Source organism: Contarinia nasturtii, unplaced genomic scaffold, assembly GCF_009176525.2.
Source record: "Contarinia nasturtii isolate CC-2019 unplaced genomic scaffold, AAFC_CNas_1.1 Cnas_scaffold_1905, whole genome shotgun sequence".
NCBI classification, from domain to species: Eukaryota; Metazoa; Arthropoda; class Insecta; order Diptera; family Cecidomyiidae; genus Contarinia; species Contarinia nasturtii.
The window spans coordinates 308,956-326,027 of NW_022199235.1; the positions used below are offsets into that span (position 1 = coordinate 308,956).

A 17,072-nucleotide genomic window follows, 5' to 3' on the forward strand; every position below is an offset into this window, starting at 1 on the left:
CCTGGACTTGTGGTATTTGAACAAAAACAAAAACGAAAGAACGGCAACTTTGTTCTGAAAAATATTTCAGTTTTACCATCGGAAGCTGAAAGTTTGTTACCAAAATTGGAAGAACTTTTATGCCAATTTGTTCGTTATTGATACAAAAAAAATTCATATTATCGTTCCAACTTATTTTTTATATTTACCATAATTTTAATACCGATCATTCATTTATTATTAGTCAATAGTAATAGTTTCGTTTCATTTTCTGCGCAATGAATGCGATATAATAAGAAAATTACACAAATTGCCTTAGTTATAATGTACATTTGCGCCATTTTTTGACGTATTTTCATGGATATGATCAATGACATGAAAAAGTAAGTTGTGATCAATAATATTTTGTGTGCCTTGTGTTGATCGATACGCTCTTCCAATTTCCACGTAATTTTTCCATGTTGTGGTGGATGTCACACGTTCATAACACATTAAGAGCTCACAACCCTCACAACATTCCTCTTGTTTATTTTCTTTCGCATAATCAATTGCGCTTTTACCAAATGGATCTTTAAAGGTCGCACTTTCACCAAAAGCCAAAAGCTTTAACATCATATTCAGTGAACCATTTTCCGCAGCAATTCCCAACACGGTGCGTTGCTTTGTACGATGAACATAATTGGCCGGCATGTAGTCGCCTTCAATGAGAGAAAAAACGTTTTCAAATGATTCACAATCTTTTCGCAAAATATAAGAATCCAGGCGACTGTCGCACATTAAGCGATATGATCGCGGCATGTCTTCTATAGAATGAAATAATAAACAATAAATTAATATGTTACGTAAAGATGCGTTTTTCTAAGCAATGATTTGATCTTTGTGCTTTATAAGGCAACCGATATGTAATAGCTAGTATGTCACAAAATAACTTACAGTTTGCACACAAAAATTTAATTTTTTTCAACTAATAGGAACTCTCGCAAAATTGCGTTATGAAAATAATGTGTTTACGGTTTTGACAGATTATTAATGTCAACGTATACGTATACGTAAACACTTTCTCCACATTGTGGAGAAAAAAACAGATATGTGGCATACCAAGAGATGGTGTTGTATGTTATGAATCTTTTTTCATTGTTTGACATCAGGGGGGGTTGACTTACCCCGTGTCTCTAGCTAAATTTGTTACTATTATTTATAATCCAACCACAATTGAATTAACCGCCGCACAATGTATTGCACATTTTTGTCAATTTGTTCAGGTTTTTGTGTTCGTTCACTGTTGTTTCAAAGTCACTTTACCCACTCTGTGTCTCTCTTCCAACTTAGTCTTGTTTTTTTTTCAGCAAGTCTGTCGATTCTTTTGTTTTTGCAATGGAATTGTTCTTTTTTATCGCCCGAGCATTTGAGTTATTTATGGAATTCAATGTCAAAACGTTGGTTATTTTCGCTCAATATGAAAAAAAATCGATTGCCGTAAAATTTTCAACCTGTTCACTATTATATTAAATCGATTTCACTGCACACAAATACCGAATTTTTCAACTCTAGCGCTCGTATTTCGATTGTTATTCATTTGTCATTAAATGACATCCACTCGAAATTCGTCGGAACGACAATCAATCAATGTGGTACGTGTTTTTAACCCCAAACACAAATAATTTTTTGTGTTTGCGTACGGAAAACAATGTCACACTCATATATTTAAAAGCTTCCCTTTTTCAGCTTTTTTTGTTCGAGTTTTTTGAGTTTTTCGAGGTTTGTCAATTTTTGTTTGTTTTGTTCAAGGTTTGAAATGGTGTAAGTGAGAAAAAATCGCGTTGGCAAATTGCATAAATCGGATTAAATTTGTGTCACAAGCATACATTAAAAAAGTGGGCTGCTGGTGGCGTCAGCCAAAATAGTATCTAGTCTGTGCGAAAAAGACAAGCAAAAAGATGTCACAACTAATACGAGAATCGATCAATCAATTCGTAAATCGCTTCGAATATATCGAACTAATATTTTTTATATATTTGTCTCTCTCACTTTGTCAAAAGTCTTGCTCATGAGAAGCGAAGAAAAAAAAAACAATTTTCCCTTTTTTCTTCGTCGACTTTGTGAATTTGTTTTTTCTCACAACTTTTGATAATATTCAACGATGATGGTGCACTGTTTTTTCTATCATTTTCTTTCTTTCGCTCGTCATTTAGTAGCACATTCATGCGTCTTTATCATAATTTATTTATATAGTTTGGCAGTTTTTTTTCCTTTTTGTGCAAAAGTTTGGCTTGTTCTTGTTTGTGTCACAAAATGGGCGCTTTTTTTGTATATATCACCATCAATTGGTGACTAAATGAAAGATACACTCTCAACGCATTCACAAATATATATAAAACACATTCACTTGGAACGTCGGATATTGATATCTATTCGCATGATGGATATATAACAACTCTCTACAATACACAACAAAATTGAAGCACACTAGAATGAGAGAGAGAGAAAAAGGCTAAAGTCATTGGAACACTTAACGCATTTTTATCCAAAAAATAATGTAATCATTTCTTCGTTTTGAAAGGGGCTGAAATGCCATTTGGTTTCGTATTCGGCTTTTGAATTATGTCATTTGTGCCGTAGCATCGAAACAAAAATGCCGAAAAAAAACACTCATAAAAATTCACTTCAGCACCAAATCCAAATGCAAACGACCAAACAAATACATTTGGCTAGTTTGTTTTGTGCATTTGGCCCATTGGCGTCGTTCGCATCTATTCATATAGTTTCTTTTTTATTTATCAACTGTCCACTCAATGTGTGTGTGTGTCTGTTTATTTTTTGGAATGTATAATTTTTGGTCGGTTTTATCAACCTGAAGCGATTTTGTACCAGGTCAAGATAAACATACCACTCGAGGTGTGTATTGATGTGTGAATTTACCAGTTCACTGAATCTATCTCAATCTACTTCTATCAAATGCCACACACGAAATGTGATGTGCCTTCAATTTTTTGTCGAATGAGAGCGAGAGACGTCTGCACGTTTCACCGGCCATAGAGTAACTGAACAAACCATGGGAAATTAGGACAGTCTCACCAAAAGGCCCATACGTTATTTTTTCTTCTTCTTCTACTTTCGTGCAAATCGCAGCTACAACGCACGCATTTCCAGACATTTGTCGCTGGATGGATGCGTTTTCCATCGTAACAGTGCGTACATTTAGCTCCAATTTCAAAACATATCGCGTGTGCGAGCAACAACTGTACGGTGTTCGAAGCGTTTTCGAACATGGGGCAACCGATGTGCTGAATAAATGGTGAGTTTGCGCAATGCGCATATCACGTGCTTACACTGTGTATCCCGTTCCATACGCCTAAATTACGGACGTTTTTCCTACATTGTTGTTGTTGTTTTTTTCTTACTTGTTTACAAAGAAAAAAGTTAAGGCAAGCAAGTTTTTCGATGACCATTCTTCGATGAATGTAAAAAAAATTCGTTCATCATTCGACGGATGTATTTACAGTATGGTTTATTCTAGCGTTGCACATTCGATCCCAATTTCAATGAACTATCTTTCAAACAGACCGTTATTTTAAGACTCTGTTAATGCATCGTTTGCCAACTGAAAATAAAAATATGAATTTTTGGCTCATGTCCATCGGTTCAATTCACCCATGTGGCCGAAAAGTGGACTCAACCATTCATATGCCATAACTGTCATAACATTGAAAAAAACTGATTTATTCATTGAACATATATGGAACATTCATTGTTCATATGGACGAAATGCTGCAGTCAATTTTCTAATGTCCAATATTAATCTTCATAATTTAAACATTTCGTTCACGACAAATGTTTTTGTCACGACACATTCAAAGAAAATGGACGCTTACATTTTGCATATATGGAAATGTGAATGATTTATCAAGGGTAATGTGCATTTTTATATGGAACGTATCAATTACGTGCATTTTTCTATGGAGGCACATTTCTGGCGAACCATTTTTCAGAACAATAACGTTCTTTATGGAAATTTTGATTCGAAACATTTCGGAATTATATAAAATTAATTCAAATACTTTTGGCGGTCCATAATTAACTGGTGTTTTCAACTGACCGAAATTCGATGCGTCAGGGTGCAAATATATTTGAATCTCTCCCGCTCCTTTTCCCCCGCTCTTCCTCATTTTCATGTTTTTAATCTAAACTTGCGAAGGGGTGGTTTCAAATCCATACCTTTAGGTAAAGGTCGGTAAGTTAAGGCAAGGCCCATCCACCAATCGTAAAACCCTAGCAAATCATGTATGGTAATCGTATAAGGTCAGACCCCTTACACCCCCGATGAGTCACTGGTCAGAAGGTACATGTTCATTCTCATACAAAATATGCTTTAAAAAAGTTTCAAGGATTCGATAGCCGTTATTTAACTATATCTCAACGTCCATAACTATAAAAGTAAAAGTTGAGATTCAAAGTTAAATTGCCCGTTTACTCGTCACGAAATAATAATCTAACAATTTTTTCCTCGTAAATTCACAAAAAAAACAATCCCGTTTTTGAGATGGAAACAAAAGTTGACACAATCAGTCACAGTGCTTCTTATTTGCGCAAATAAATGGGCAAAAATTCTATATAGTTTAATTACTTGAAGCTCCATTATTAGGTGTTGTTTTCAAGAATCATTTCTTTTCGTTCTTTCGACGCTTCAATCGTAAATTCTGTGCACATTTTTGTCCACCATGAATAGGTACTTTTTTATTATTCTTATTTCAAGTGTGTTTCCACAATGCACATATAATAAAAGAAATGATTCTAAATGAAGCTTACTTTACGGGAAACAGTCATGCAAATAAGTTCACAAAACTATCCATATAATCCAAACATTTTATTTCATTTCAAATTAAATTACACCGTCTTTGAAGGCTGAAAACGCCACTCGTTCATTCTTCTGTCTTTAGCAAACTTTTTTTATGACTATCATTAAGAGTTTCATTTGTACAACGTTTCCGCTTTGTGTGTCTGTCTCTTTTTCATCTGAGTGCCACGATGCATGGCATTAATTCTGGAATCTCACTACTAACTTTTATTATATGAAGAAAAAAACGAAAGTTTTTTATGCTTTTTATCAATATTTTTTCGCTTTTCGGACAGTTTGTGAATTTGTTAAATGTGAAGGAAAATAGCATTATCGTCTTATACTTCAATAAGACAAAAAATCTGCAATGATTCTTGTATAATTACCAACGACATTGATACGTTCATACACACTCGCATTTAAAACATTTTGAACCAGACATGAGATCTACACAATCAGCGGTAAATTGGATCGACAAAAGGCGGATTTAATTATTTTGTGGGTTTTTTAGGCGAAACTTACACTCATATACTATGTATTATGAAACAAACTAAGTTAATGTCTGAACCGCATAAATTCTGATTGGAATTTATAGAGGTTCATGCCTAATCTACAACGTTCGATAAATTTCACTTATTTATCTTATTCTATTCGCCACAGTTTTCTCATTCTCACACATCACTCTATGTTACTATCTTTCTGGGCGAAAAATTCACGCTCCTTTTTGTAATTATCTTAAGATAAAGCGCTTTTCCGCGGGATAAACTTGATTTTCAACTGGAAACGTGTTTGTTTTAGTTTTTTGCTAACACCTTACATAAGAGAACAACCCAACATATGTAAGAGAACCCTTTGTCAGTTCGTTGGAACCTCTTCATAAAAATTGAAATTAATGTCACTCTTCCTTAAATGAGTAGATACTGAAAGTCTAAAAGTATTACCAGGATGAACCAAACACAATCTGCTTTCAAAACTGAGAAAACAGTACACATTTAAGACGATTTTTTTTTTTAAATGCTGCGAAATGAAACAAAATGTAGAACAAAAATTAAATGTATTATAAAAATTCAGTAAAATTGTTTCGAAATGAAGTTTCCATTACTTTGTATCCATAAAATTGGAATTACTTTGTATCACACATATGTATTTGTATGTGAAATCGGTGTGAATTTGGGGGAAAATCTCAATTTTAATAAAAAATGAAAAGTTTCGTTTTTCTTCCATATCAAATAAAGTAGAAATGTTGGTTCGCCTCAGATGCATATTCCATGTATGCATATCCCACGTAAATCACATCCATAAATGTGCGTAACAATATATTGTTAAACTCAAACTACTGTGAAATGGGACAAAAGAATATCTAAACAAAAATGTGCAAACAAAAAAATTATATGAGACTTTGTGTGCTTTGTTTCTTTCTTACAGCTTGCAATCGGAACGAAAAAAGAACACGGCAAAAGAGAAACGATGGGACAAGAAGAATGAAATCATCAATGAAATTTAAGTGGAAAAGTTTTTTGTGCGCAATATTTACTAGTAGTTTTGGTAGCTGGTTTGCAGCGACTCTCGAGTTTTTCACGTTAATTCAAGCGAAGTAAGTAACAGTTTTAACATATTATTTATTTATTTTTTACGTGCGTTTGCACACAAAACAAATTTATTATGAATTTTACTATTTTGCCGAAGTTGCTGGGGAATGTTGCGCTTTTGAATAACAGGAGAGAGTGAAGAAGAGAATGTTGATTGAGAAAAAAGCACAAAATTCCTCGTTTGCTTTTCATTTAATGTTGGACTATATGTACGCGCGCTCACCATGGAAAACTTTTTCCATATTTATGAAAAAAGTGTAGTGAAACAAGTGGATTTTTCTTATTCGAAAAAAATACATGGAAAAGTTTGTGTTAAAGTGATTTAAAACTAACGCACCAGACCACAACGCTGCAACACAACCAATATGCACTGGTGCACTTGAAAATGAATTTGTTGCCGTGCATATTTTTTATAATACGGTTTTTTATAGGAAAATAAGGTACAACAATCTATCAAAATTTAAAACATGCAATTACTAATTTTCATACCAATGAAAATGACAAGTTGTTTCAACAATCAACAAGGTTCCGTTGCACACGCAAAAATAAACTACAATTATTCGCACAACAGACATACATACACATCATTTATCATCGTACAACACAAGCATAATCAATTTTATTCATCGAAATGTACATGATTGTGATGTATGGATTCATGCAACGACGGTGAATAATGATTTTTAAAAGTTTAAATCGAGTCGTCAGTGGAAATCTAGGAAAAATGTGATTGATTTTCACTTGGATGAATTAAAAATAGAGAAAATCACTCGCTTTCAATGAGATATACCGTTTTTCACTCCTCTATTTCACTGTCTACATCTCTATATCTCTTTTTTTTCTTCTTCTCTTCCTTCTCTTTCTCTTCCTCTCTCTTCATCTTTCTCTCTTTGGCCCCCTTCTCTAAGTGATGATGAGAGAAATAGATGATAGAATAGGAGAGAAAGAGCGAAAGATAAAGCGACAGGGTGAGAGGTATTGAAAAGGTCGATATCGATAAAGCGCAAAAAGAAACAAAGCGAAGTAAAAAAAAGATACAAACATGTTTTATCAATCACGAAAAAAATACAAAGTCATTTCTTTGTGAAACATTTTAAATTCTAATCTGCATCACATTCTATTTTTATCTTGTAAAAAAAGCGATAAAGCATCATAAAGCAGTAAATACCGAATATTTTTGTGATATAAAACCCAATTTCAGCCATTCAAATAATGTTGTTCCCCTAAAAAAGAGATATACATTTGTAACATCGAAAAATGTGAATAATTCGTTTAAAAATTGAGGGAAAAAATCCAACTAAAACATGAAATCAAATGCTGTTAATTCAATTGGGCTGTATTTGTATTCGATACACCTATCCTATGTCTAAAAAATCCTATGCCAATGTAGTCCATCGTAAACAGTTCGATTGATCCATAAATAATGTAAAGAGGCCATCGCAGCATCCAATCATTATTCAAAGAGCGTGCTGTATGTGTTTCGAATTATTCGGTTCGGAAATCCCTCAGTCAAAGCTCAAAATCCATTTTATAAATAAATTAATTTTTTTTTCCTATATATCCACCAAAACAGAAACGTGCCCGCTTTGACTGCTGTTAATCGACGAATAAGCAAGTAATTGAAATGTCACTAACCAAATCAATAATTTCCACACGGAAGCCGTTTCATTCCCCCCTCTGTGCTCAATATTTTCTTTGAAGCTTTGGGAAATAAAGTGCACGGAAATCAACAGTTGTTTCGAGAGTGAGCTGTTGACACAATCGCATACAAACAGCAATTATCGTTAAATATTTAATGTTCGACAAAACGGGTTTTTATGGAAGTGACAGAGAGAGAGTATGCTGGACACTTGCATGAACATAACTTGTACATTCGTCATACAACAAGTATATTCGATAACAACCGCATGAATAATGCAGTGGGGAGTGTGATGGTACGAGGAGGCACATCAAATTACAAAGAAAATGGACAAAACAAAAAAGCATTTAGCTGCTCGTTTGAGTAATTTGATTACCAACGCCAAGCATGAAAAATCCAATCAACATGCACAACACCAACATCCACATTCGGGGAGCAATGGAGCAGACAATAACAATATCGATAATAATCATTGGAATCAAGCACCGACTGCAGCTAAATGCTTTTAAATAATCGATCTTTACATTTTCCAAGCGCAATTCACATGATATTATATTATGTTGTGTATACGTGTGTGTGTGTGTGTGTGTGTGAGAGAGAGAGAGAGAGAGAGAGTGTGTGAGTATGCAACGAATTTCAGTCATCGAGTTATGGAGAATACTTAAAAGCAGCCCACTCTTCTTCTCTTTTTCTCTATCATTGGGAAAATTCTCTCTTTCATCCCTTCAGTGCCATGCCGATGAGCAACGGTACAAAGAATGGCAACAACACATTGTTTAATGACTTTTGAAATGACTTGCTTTTTCGAGCTTGAGTGGAGAGGAGATAAAATTTTGCGCATTAAATACACGAGAGTTTGTTGGAACACTTGGTGTCTTCTTGGTGAGAGAGAAAACGATTGAGAATAAACGAGAAGCATTTAATGAACAGAAATTTTTTAATATGCTGCCTTTGTTTTATCTCTTCTCCATTCTGCAGCTCTGAAACGCACCTGTGTGTATGTGAGTGAGCGAGCGAGAAAGAGAGAGAGAGAGAGAGAGAGAGAGAGAGAGAGAGAGAAAGGGAGCTGGCTATAGATAGAAACTAAGACATCGACCAAAACAACAAAAGAAAGTTCAAACAAGGTTATGGGCGTTGTAATAAAAGGTTAATTGGATGCCAAAGTGGACTGAAGACGTGCACAAAATTGCATATATGGAAATGAAAACGACCAAGTACCTATAGAGTCGACTATATTTCAAATAAATTTGAACATAATCCATTTAAATTTGATGTGATATTTGATATCAAATACGGTCATAACATTTTGCTTGTTGGAAGCCGATCCATTATTCAAGTGCTTGGATTTCAAATTGCTTTTGTTATTGGACTCTCGTCATTCTCCTCCTTACTTTTCATCGCTTTGCTATGGATTTTATTGTTGAACAACGCCTCATATTTCTTCTCAATGTAAATTCAAACTTACCGTTTTACGACCATTTAATCGTGTTTGTGTCGATTTATGTCACGTCCGACGTTTATTTTTTTGCTTCGCAAATCTTTTAAGTTTATTAGAACAATGCAAAAGGTTATGACAAACACACACCTGCATCAATCTTGACATTGACGTCATTGCATTGTCACTTCTAAATCAAAACAAATCAATTTACGATGATACAAAGATGTTAAGTACACAAAGAAACAACAGGAATCCGTTCAGAGCGAGAGAAAAGCGGGCCAAAGACAGAGAGTGAGATAGAGAAAGTCGGTTAGGGAAAGTGAGAACGAGGGAGACAGCTATGGAGGAAGAATAGAAGGGAGAGAGAGGTGGAGGGGTGGATAAGTTGTCGAAAGGGTTTTGCCTGTCAAGTATGTATCGACTCAAACAATTACATCGCCCTTAAATCAGTTTAACTCATACATTTCAAATTCAAGCTTTACACATTTTCGACAAGTGTCGATTGATTGACATAACATACAAACACATTTTACACTCAAAGCATCACTTTAAATGTCAGAGAAATGACACAGAAAAATGTTTACATATAATCAATACACTTTATCCCTGTCCCACATTATGCTCGAACATAGAAATGAATGAAGATATGGACGTTTGAAATGACAATTACATCTTTATATATATATAAATAAACCACACTCTTCACTCTATCGAAAATATCGATAGGAGAGTATGTTTTTCGGAGTTGTAGTACGATAAACGAGAGCATGTTTTTTCATGGTAAAAATGGTTAAAGGGAAGCACGTATTTCGAGCACTTTAGTCTGTCATAAAAGGGAGTAAGTTTTTTTCATTTAAATTTACGAAAAGGAGTGTATGTGATTTGGCTAAATGGGTTGGAAATAAAAGAGAGTATATTATTGAATTATTCTGGTTGAAATAAAAGTGAGTATGTGGGAAAATAGTTAATATATTTAACATTTTTCGATCCCAATGTAACAGGCGCGCAGAATCAGCAACATTAAATCTCTTTGTTTATAAATACACAATCCTATTTCACAACAGCACGTAAAGGGCAACGGGTGAGTGAAGCGAACGGAGTCTGTGTTGTCATCACAGGCGCACATAAACAACCATACGTATCAAAAACGAATGAACATGATCTGTGCGCTTGATAAGTCACACACTTACGGCAGTTGCTATTGTGATTTGTTCGTTTATGTGTATTTTGACTCACGCAACTGTGTAGCTGCTTCTGCGCGCCTATTACATGCGAATGATATTTTCATCTAAAAATATTAATTAATTTAACTACTTTCATACTTTTTTTTCAAATGTGAGTTGACAAATACTAACTCTCTTTTATTGTGAACAAATTCAGTAAAATTACAAACTCCCCTTTTGCTAAATTCATATGACCAACAAACTTACTCTCTTTTAAGTCAGACTAAATACCTCAAACTACATACTCTCTTTTATGAATTTTTAAATGTGATGCGACTTACTCCCCTTTTGCTATTAACACAGTCGACAAAAGACATACTCTAGTTTTGAAATATTTTCAGCTCAAAAATGACATACTCTCTTCTCGATATTTTCAATAGCACTGTGATTTGATCCAAATAAAAATCGTTTTGATTGCAACAGTTTTTTGTGGGATACTAAAATATAATCATTGATTTTTATCTGTATTTTACACATAGGGAAATTGGAATTTTCAATAAAAAAAACTTCAGCCATTAGGAGGGAATAAACAGACTTTACATTTGGCCATTATTTTCGTTGAAGTAATTTCATGGCTTTGACTCATTTTATTTGTGCTTTTATTCTTCTTAAGACGACAAATTGAATACACCACTTTTGGCTACCAACATTTTGGCTTCAAACTTTCAGTATCTTTGCTTTGTGAAATAGACTTAGCTCAAAATAGGAGCAAACAAACAAACTACATTTAATTTATTGGCGATATTATTCATATTGACGCATCTCTTGAAGTAATTCAATAGGGGTTCACTAGATTTCGTCTCAACCTTGAATTTTTGAAAAATTTTGGCGATAGTAGTAGAAAATAAATTCTCAAATTGACGTGCTTGAAATGTGAAGAAAGCAATTGGGAAAATTCCACAAACAATACTTTCCAATGAGCAAACATATGAAAAAAAAAAAGAAAATTTACATTCGCTATCTTTTCCACAAGGTTACTGAAATTCTGGAAATATTTATAAACTATATATGAAACATATTTTTCGGGTGATTTTTTTTTTGGCCTAATGCAGGTGTTTTTCTAGTGTGGAAAAGTAAGAAAATAATGAATATGCCTGAAAAAAAAAAACAAAACAAACTAGATATATTTGTATATTTGGATCATTTTTATTGATTTTTTTACTTTTAGAGAAATATTGCTAATTTTTGGAAATAATGAATTAAATGCACATAGGTTTATTTCAATGCTACACACAAAGAAGACCAATAGTAGAATTCTTTTGATGTGTTAGTGAATTGATAAAATACTTCTAGTTTACAAAATATCTATTAGTGTTTTCATACAAACAACGCCGTATTCACGCGGACACAACAGCGTACTTGACATTCGATACGTCAAATCGATTGACCAATACCAATATAATTTCACCCTGGTGCGCCGAATATTGAGTGTCAATATCTCTGTTTTAGTTGCGTGCGTTTGGGTAGAAACACAGATTCGAATACAACAACGAATATATGAAAACACAACTAGCTATTTTGAAAACTAGTAGTATTTTCACTACCACCTTGATACAAGTCTACTATTGGTCTTCTTTGTTTCTATTCGATACTATTTTAACGAAAATTGATGCTTTTATATTATATTTAACGTATGTTTGTTAGGACTTACCTTTGAACTGAGTCTCTTTATTGAAAAGCATTTAATCAGCAAACACTATGGTTTTTCTCCAGCGTGTATTCTCATATGACGTTCTAGTGCTATCTTTGAAACAGTAACATACTTTTTCTTATTTTCATCCCTGTTGAATAGGTGGTACTGAGGTGTTTTACTATCATACTGAGGTTTTTTACACTCCCTTTTCATATGCTTCTTTTCGTTATTTTGAAATCTACATAGATACCATGAACAATAGAACTATCCTTATTCCCTATGAGTCTTAATATGCGCTTTGAGATTACCTGTTTGGCTAAATCGCTTCTTACAGCGACCACATTTATATGGTTTTTCTCCAGTGTGAGTTCGAATATGCCTAGTGAGATCGCCACTTCCATTAAATCGCTTCTTACATTGGTCACATTGATGTGGTTTTACTCCAGTGTGAGTTCGAATATGCGTAGTGAGACTACACTTTTGACTAAATCGCTTCTTACAGTGATCACATTGATATGGTTTTTCTCCAGTGTGTATTCTCATATGTTCTTCTATTGCATTCTTTGTAAGAGTAACAAACTTCTTCTTATTTTCATCCCTGTTGCAAAGGTAGCACTCATATCGACGTCGTTTACACTCTCTTTCATGTGCTTCTTTTTCAATATTTTGTGTAAATCCACGGTAACAACCTGAGCAGTGAAACAGACTATCCTTATGAGTTCTCATATGCAGATTGCGATGACTCTGACGACTAAATCTCTTCATACAGTGATCACATTGATATGGTTTTTCTCCAGTGTGAGTTCGAATATGCGATGTGAGACTATTCTTCCAACTAAATCGCTTCTTACACTGATCACATTTATATGGTTTTTCTCCAGTGTGTATTCTCATATGTCCTTCTAGTGCAGCCTTTGCAAGAGTAACAAACTTTTTCTTATTTTCATCTGTGTTACAAAGGTAGCACTCATATCGACGTCGTTTACACTCTCTTTCATGTGCTCCTTTATCAATATTTTGTGAAAATCCACGATGACACCCTGAACAATGAAAGAGATTATCTCGGTGAGTCTTCATATGCGAATTTAGATTACCTATTTGGCTAAATTGCTTCTTACACCGGTCACATTGATATGGTTTTTCTCCAGTGTGAGTTCGAATATGCATAGTGAGACTACACTTTATATTAAATCGCTTCTTACACTGATCACATTTATATGGTTTTTCTCCAGTGTGTATTCTCATATGTCCTTCTAGTTTAGCCTTTGCAAGAGTAACAAACTTCTTCTTATTTTCATCTCTGTTACAAAGGTAGCACTCATATCGACGTTGTTCACAATCTCTTTCATGTGCTTCTTTTTCAATATTTTGTGAAAATCCACGATGACACCCTGAGCAGTGAAACAGACTATCCTTATGAGTTCTCATATGCCTAGTGAGATCACTCTTTTGTGTAAATCGCTTCTTACACCGATCACATTCATATGCTTTTTCGCCACTGTGAGTTGTTCCTTCACTAGATATTTTTGAGTTTTTTTCTAACTTTTTCAGGGTTCGCAGAATATCCATTTTCTTTTTCTTTGTTTGACCAGCGATTCCTCTATTGGATTTCTCTTTGTTTCCATTACTTTTATTTTTTAGAGAAAACCACTTTTCAAGTGTCGACTGACCACTTCTCACATTTCCAGCTACATTCACTTCAACAACAGATTCAGAAATGTTCACTGCGTTCGTCTCATTTTCGTTATTTTCATAACTGATTGCGCGGCTTGCATCTTTCGATTCAACTTTTCCCTTAGATATTCGTGATTTCTTCCCGTATGGTTCACATACATTTGTTTCGTTGTTGTCACCAACTTTGTCTAAAATACTCGGCGAATTCGATGGTGCACGTTTCGCTTCATTTTCAATATTTTCTTTGTTATGATCTTCGTCACTTTCGATTTTGACACCTTCGGAGCAGTTTGACTCTATCTTATATGCACGGGTCAGTTGATTGGCCGGAACACGAACTATCGGAATCTCTTCGTTTTCCAAATCTTCTTCTTCTTCTTCTTTTGTTTCCACATTGGGTATCTCCCCGACAGAAGCTTGTTCATTGCTTTCATCATGATTATCCTCGGTTTTAATCTCACTCGAACTGGAGCTAGGCCTTTCATCCGAATCTTCATCATCGCTGATTTCAATAATTGGATTTGAGTTGTTATTATCGGTAGACATTGGATCGACACTTCTACTTTGACGGTTACTGAACGACGATTCACATTCAAATTTGGAATAAACTTCATTTAATCTAAAGAATAGAAAGGAAGATAATGATAATAAAATGAAGAGCATAAAATACAAAATTCAAGGATGAATTACCTATCAGTTGAACGCTTCAGACAATATGTCTGATGTGCTTGGTGGAACGATTGACCTGATTGTTCGAAATAGTTATTAATATTTCGTAGCGAAGACATCGCCTGGCGTTCAATGTTCGTCAACATTTTGTCCAGTTCTTGCATCCAATCATCGGCCGACATTTTCGAACAATTTCTTATGATATGATTCTCGACGACAATTTAAAGGCAACAATTTAATATAGGGCACAACTTAAAAAATTAACAAACTGCACAAAAAATCCAAAAATTGTGATAACCAAGTAAAAAATTGAATTCACTTGAACTTCACAAAGTGTTTTCTTAACGAAGACGTGTTCACGACTGAATTTGAAGAATTTCCTTTGAAGATTTAAAGTTATTCTACCACAACAAATAAAATGTAAAAACAACAAGAAGAAGCCATTTTGAAAGCATTAAGACAGACTAATTAAGAACTGTTTTATGATGCATTGTTCCTAATGTTAACTTTTCGACTTTGGATCTACCATAGTAGGTAATGTGTTAAATGCATTTTCAATAAACAAGAAAATATTTTATTAGTAGCAATAACTCGGCCGATTTCGATTCGATGAACGAATTCTTTGCTAGGAATGACATTTTGTCAGAAATTAATCGAATAGATGACCTCGAGAATGCATTTCTAACTCTTAGGAATGTTCTACAAGAGGCGATCGATTCATTTGTCCCGAAGATAACCGTTCAAAGTAGCACTGATCCACCATGGTACACGAAACAATTGAAGCACATGAAAAATGTCAGAAGGAAAGCATACAAGCGAGCAAGGGAGACTGGCAATTTCGACGAATACAACACCATCACTGATTCGTTCATCCATTTACAAAGCCAGCTATTCAAATCGTACATCGTCCGTATACAAGCGCAAATCAAATCAAATCCAAAACACTTTTGGCGGTTTGTGAACGACAGAAGAAAAAGAAGCGACATTCCTGCTATTGTTGAATACAACAATGAAACAGCAAGCACCGAAACGTCGAAAGCAGAATTATTCGCTGATTTTTTCGAAAATCAATACACACAGAGTAGGGTGGTCCCGAATATACACAAATTCGAATTTTGATCGCAGCACACTCTATATATGTTAGACTTGGTCCCACAAACATATGTGCAAAGTTTCAGCACTCTATTGTACCGGCAACACGTGCCTCAAACGCCTTGAAGATTTTCTGTCGACACAGATCGTCACATATTTCGAACAAATTTTTTTCGACAAAACTATATGATAAAAATGTGTATTGGGGGGTTTTTTTGGCACGAGAAAACCGAATCTGGCATTTGTTTTGCGATACAAATAAGCTTTAACACACTTTTCATACAAAAATCTGAAAAAATCACTAAAAATGTGGATTTTGTATGGGAGCTATACCTGTATGATATCGTAATGGGCTGAGACTTTGCACAGGCTATTTTTTTCACAAAAAAATAACATTCTGAAATATTCACGGAATTTCAATGCAAATTTGGGGTACCTCCCTTACAAACATTTCATTTTTGGGCCAAAAATCAAATTTTTTGTATGGGGAGTACTCCAATTTTTAATTGAAATTTCTTCAAAGTTACTGAGATCATGTATTTTGGTAAGAAAATGAGATTCACACGTTTTCACGGTGATTATGTTACTGTAAGCATACATTTTGGGAAGAAATCCAAACAAATTCGAGTCAAGAAAATCTAGGGGTAGACACATGTTTAAAATGTAGAATCCACTTAGTTTTGAAGAATATACTTCATTTCTTGAATACATTTCCAAAATCCATGCAAAATGTGGCCTACTAGTCGATTTTCGGCATAATATTTAAAAATTAGTGCTGTGTTCAGTGCACAGCTCACATGTTTACTAATACAAATATGATACATGTGATTTGGATGTACATTGTACAATGTACATTGCGTATGTAATTTTGAAAATAGTAAAACGAAGAATATTTCAATTTCGGCGATTACATCACTATTCGGAGATTACAAATACATGTGTCTACCTCCTAGAAGAAAATGCAATGAATCAATGTTTGTTGCTACTTATTCACCGTGAAAACGTGTGAATCTCATTTTCTTACCAAAATACATGATCACAGTAACTTTGAAGAAATTTCAATTAAAAATTGGAGTACTCCCTATACAAAAAATTTGATTTTTGGCTCAAAAATGAAATGTTTGTAAGGTAGGTACCCCAAATTTGCATTGAAATTCCGTGAATCTTTCAGAATGTTATTTTTTTGTGAAAAAAATAGCCTGTGCAAAGTCTCAGCTCATTACGATATCATACAGGTATAGCTCCCATACAAAATCAGAGTATCATGATTTGCTGCTGCTCAGCATATAGCTGAGAGCTGAG

At 34.3% G+C, this 17,072-nt stretch overlaps 2 protein-coding genes across 2 annotated transcripts in view; both read right to left on the reverse strand.

The window, feature by feature from the left end:
- Nucleotides 1-3,002, reverse strand: part of LOC116347487 — a 125,122-nt gene extending 122,120 nt beyond the window's left edge. Inside the window, exon 1 of the mRNA XM_031778081.1 lies at nt 1,143-3,002. The gene's annotated coding sequence lies outside the window, so the exon portion shown is untranslated. The remainder of the gene's footprint in view (nt 1-1,142) is intronic.
- Nucleotides 3,003-12,605: 9,603 nt separating this feature from the next.
- LOC116347446 (zinc finger protein 2 homolog) lies at nt 12,606-14,860 on the reverse strand. The gene is made up of 4 exons (XM_031778023.1): nt 14,700-14,860; nt 13,430-14,628; nt 13,052-13,234; nt 12,606-12,868 (listed from the first exon to the last, which is right to left on the reverse strand). Exons 1-4 carry the CDS (start codon nt 14,858-14,860, stop codon nt 12,606-12,608), a joined length of 1,806 nt encoding a protein of 601 aa, XP_031633883.1.
- Between the last annotated feature and the right edge of the window lie 2,212 nt (nt 14,861-17,072).

Coding starts and splice junctions, on each gene's coding strand:
- LOC116347446 (XM_031778023.1), bottom strand. CDS start 14,860: ATGTCGGCCGATGATTGGATGCAAGAACTGGACAAAATGTTGACGAAC. Junction 13,235..13,429: donor GAAGCAATTTAGCCAAATAG/GTAATCTAAATT, acceptor CTGCACTAGAAG/GACATATGAGAATACACACT. Junction 12,869..13,051: donor CAATCTGCATATGAGAACTC/ATAAGGATAGTC, acceptor ATATGAGAATAC/ACACTGGAGAAAAACCATAT.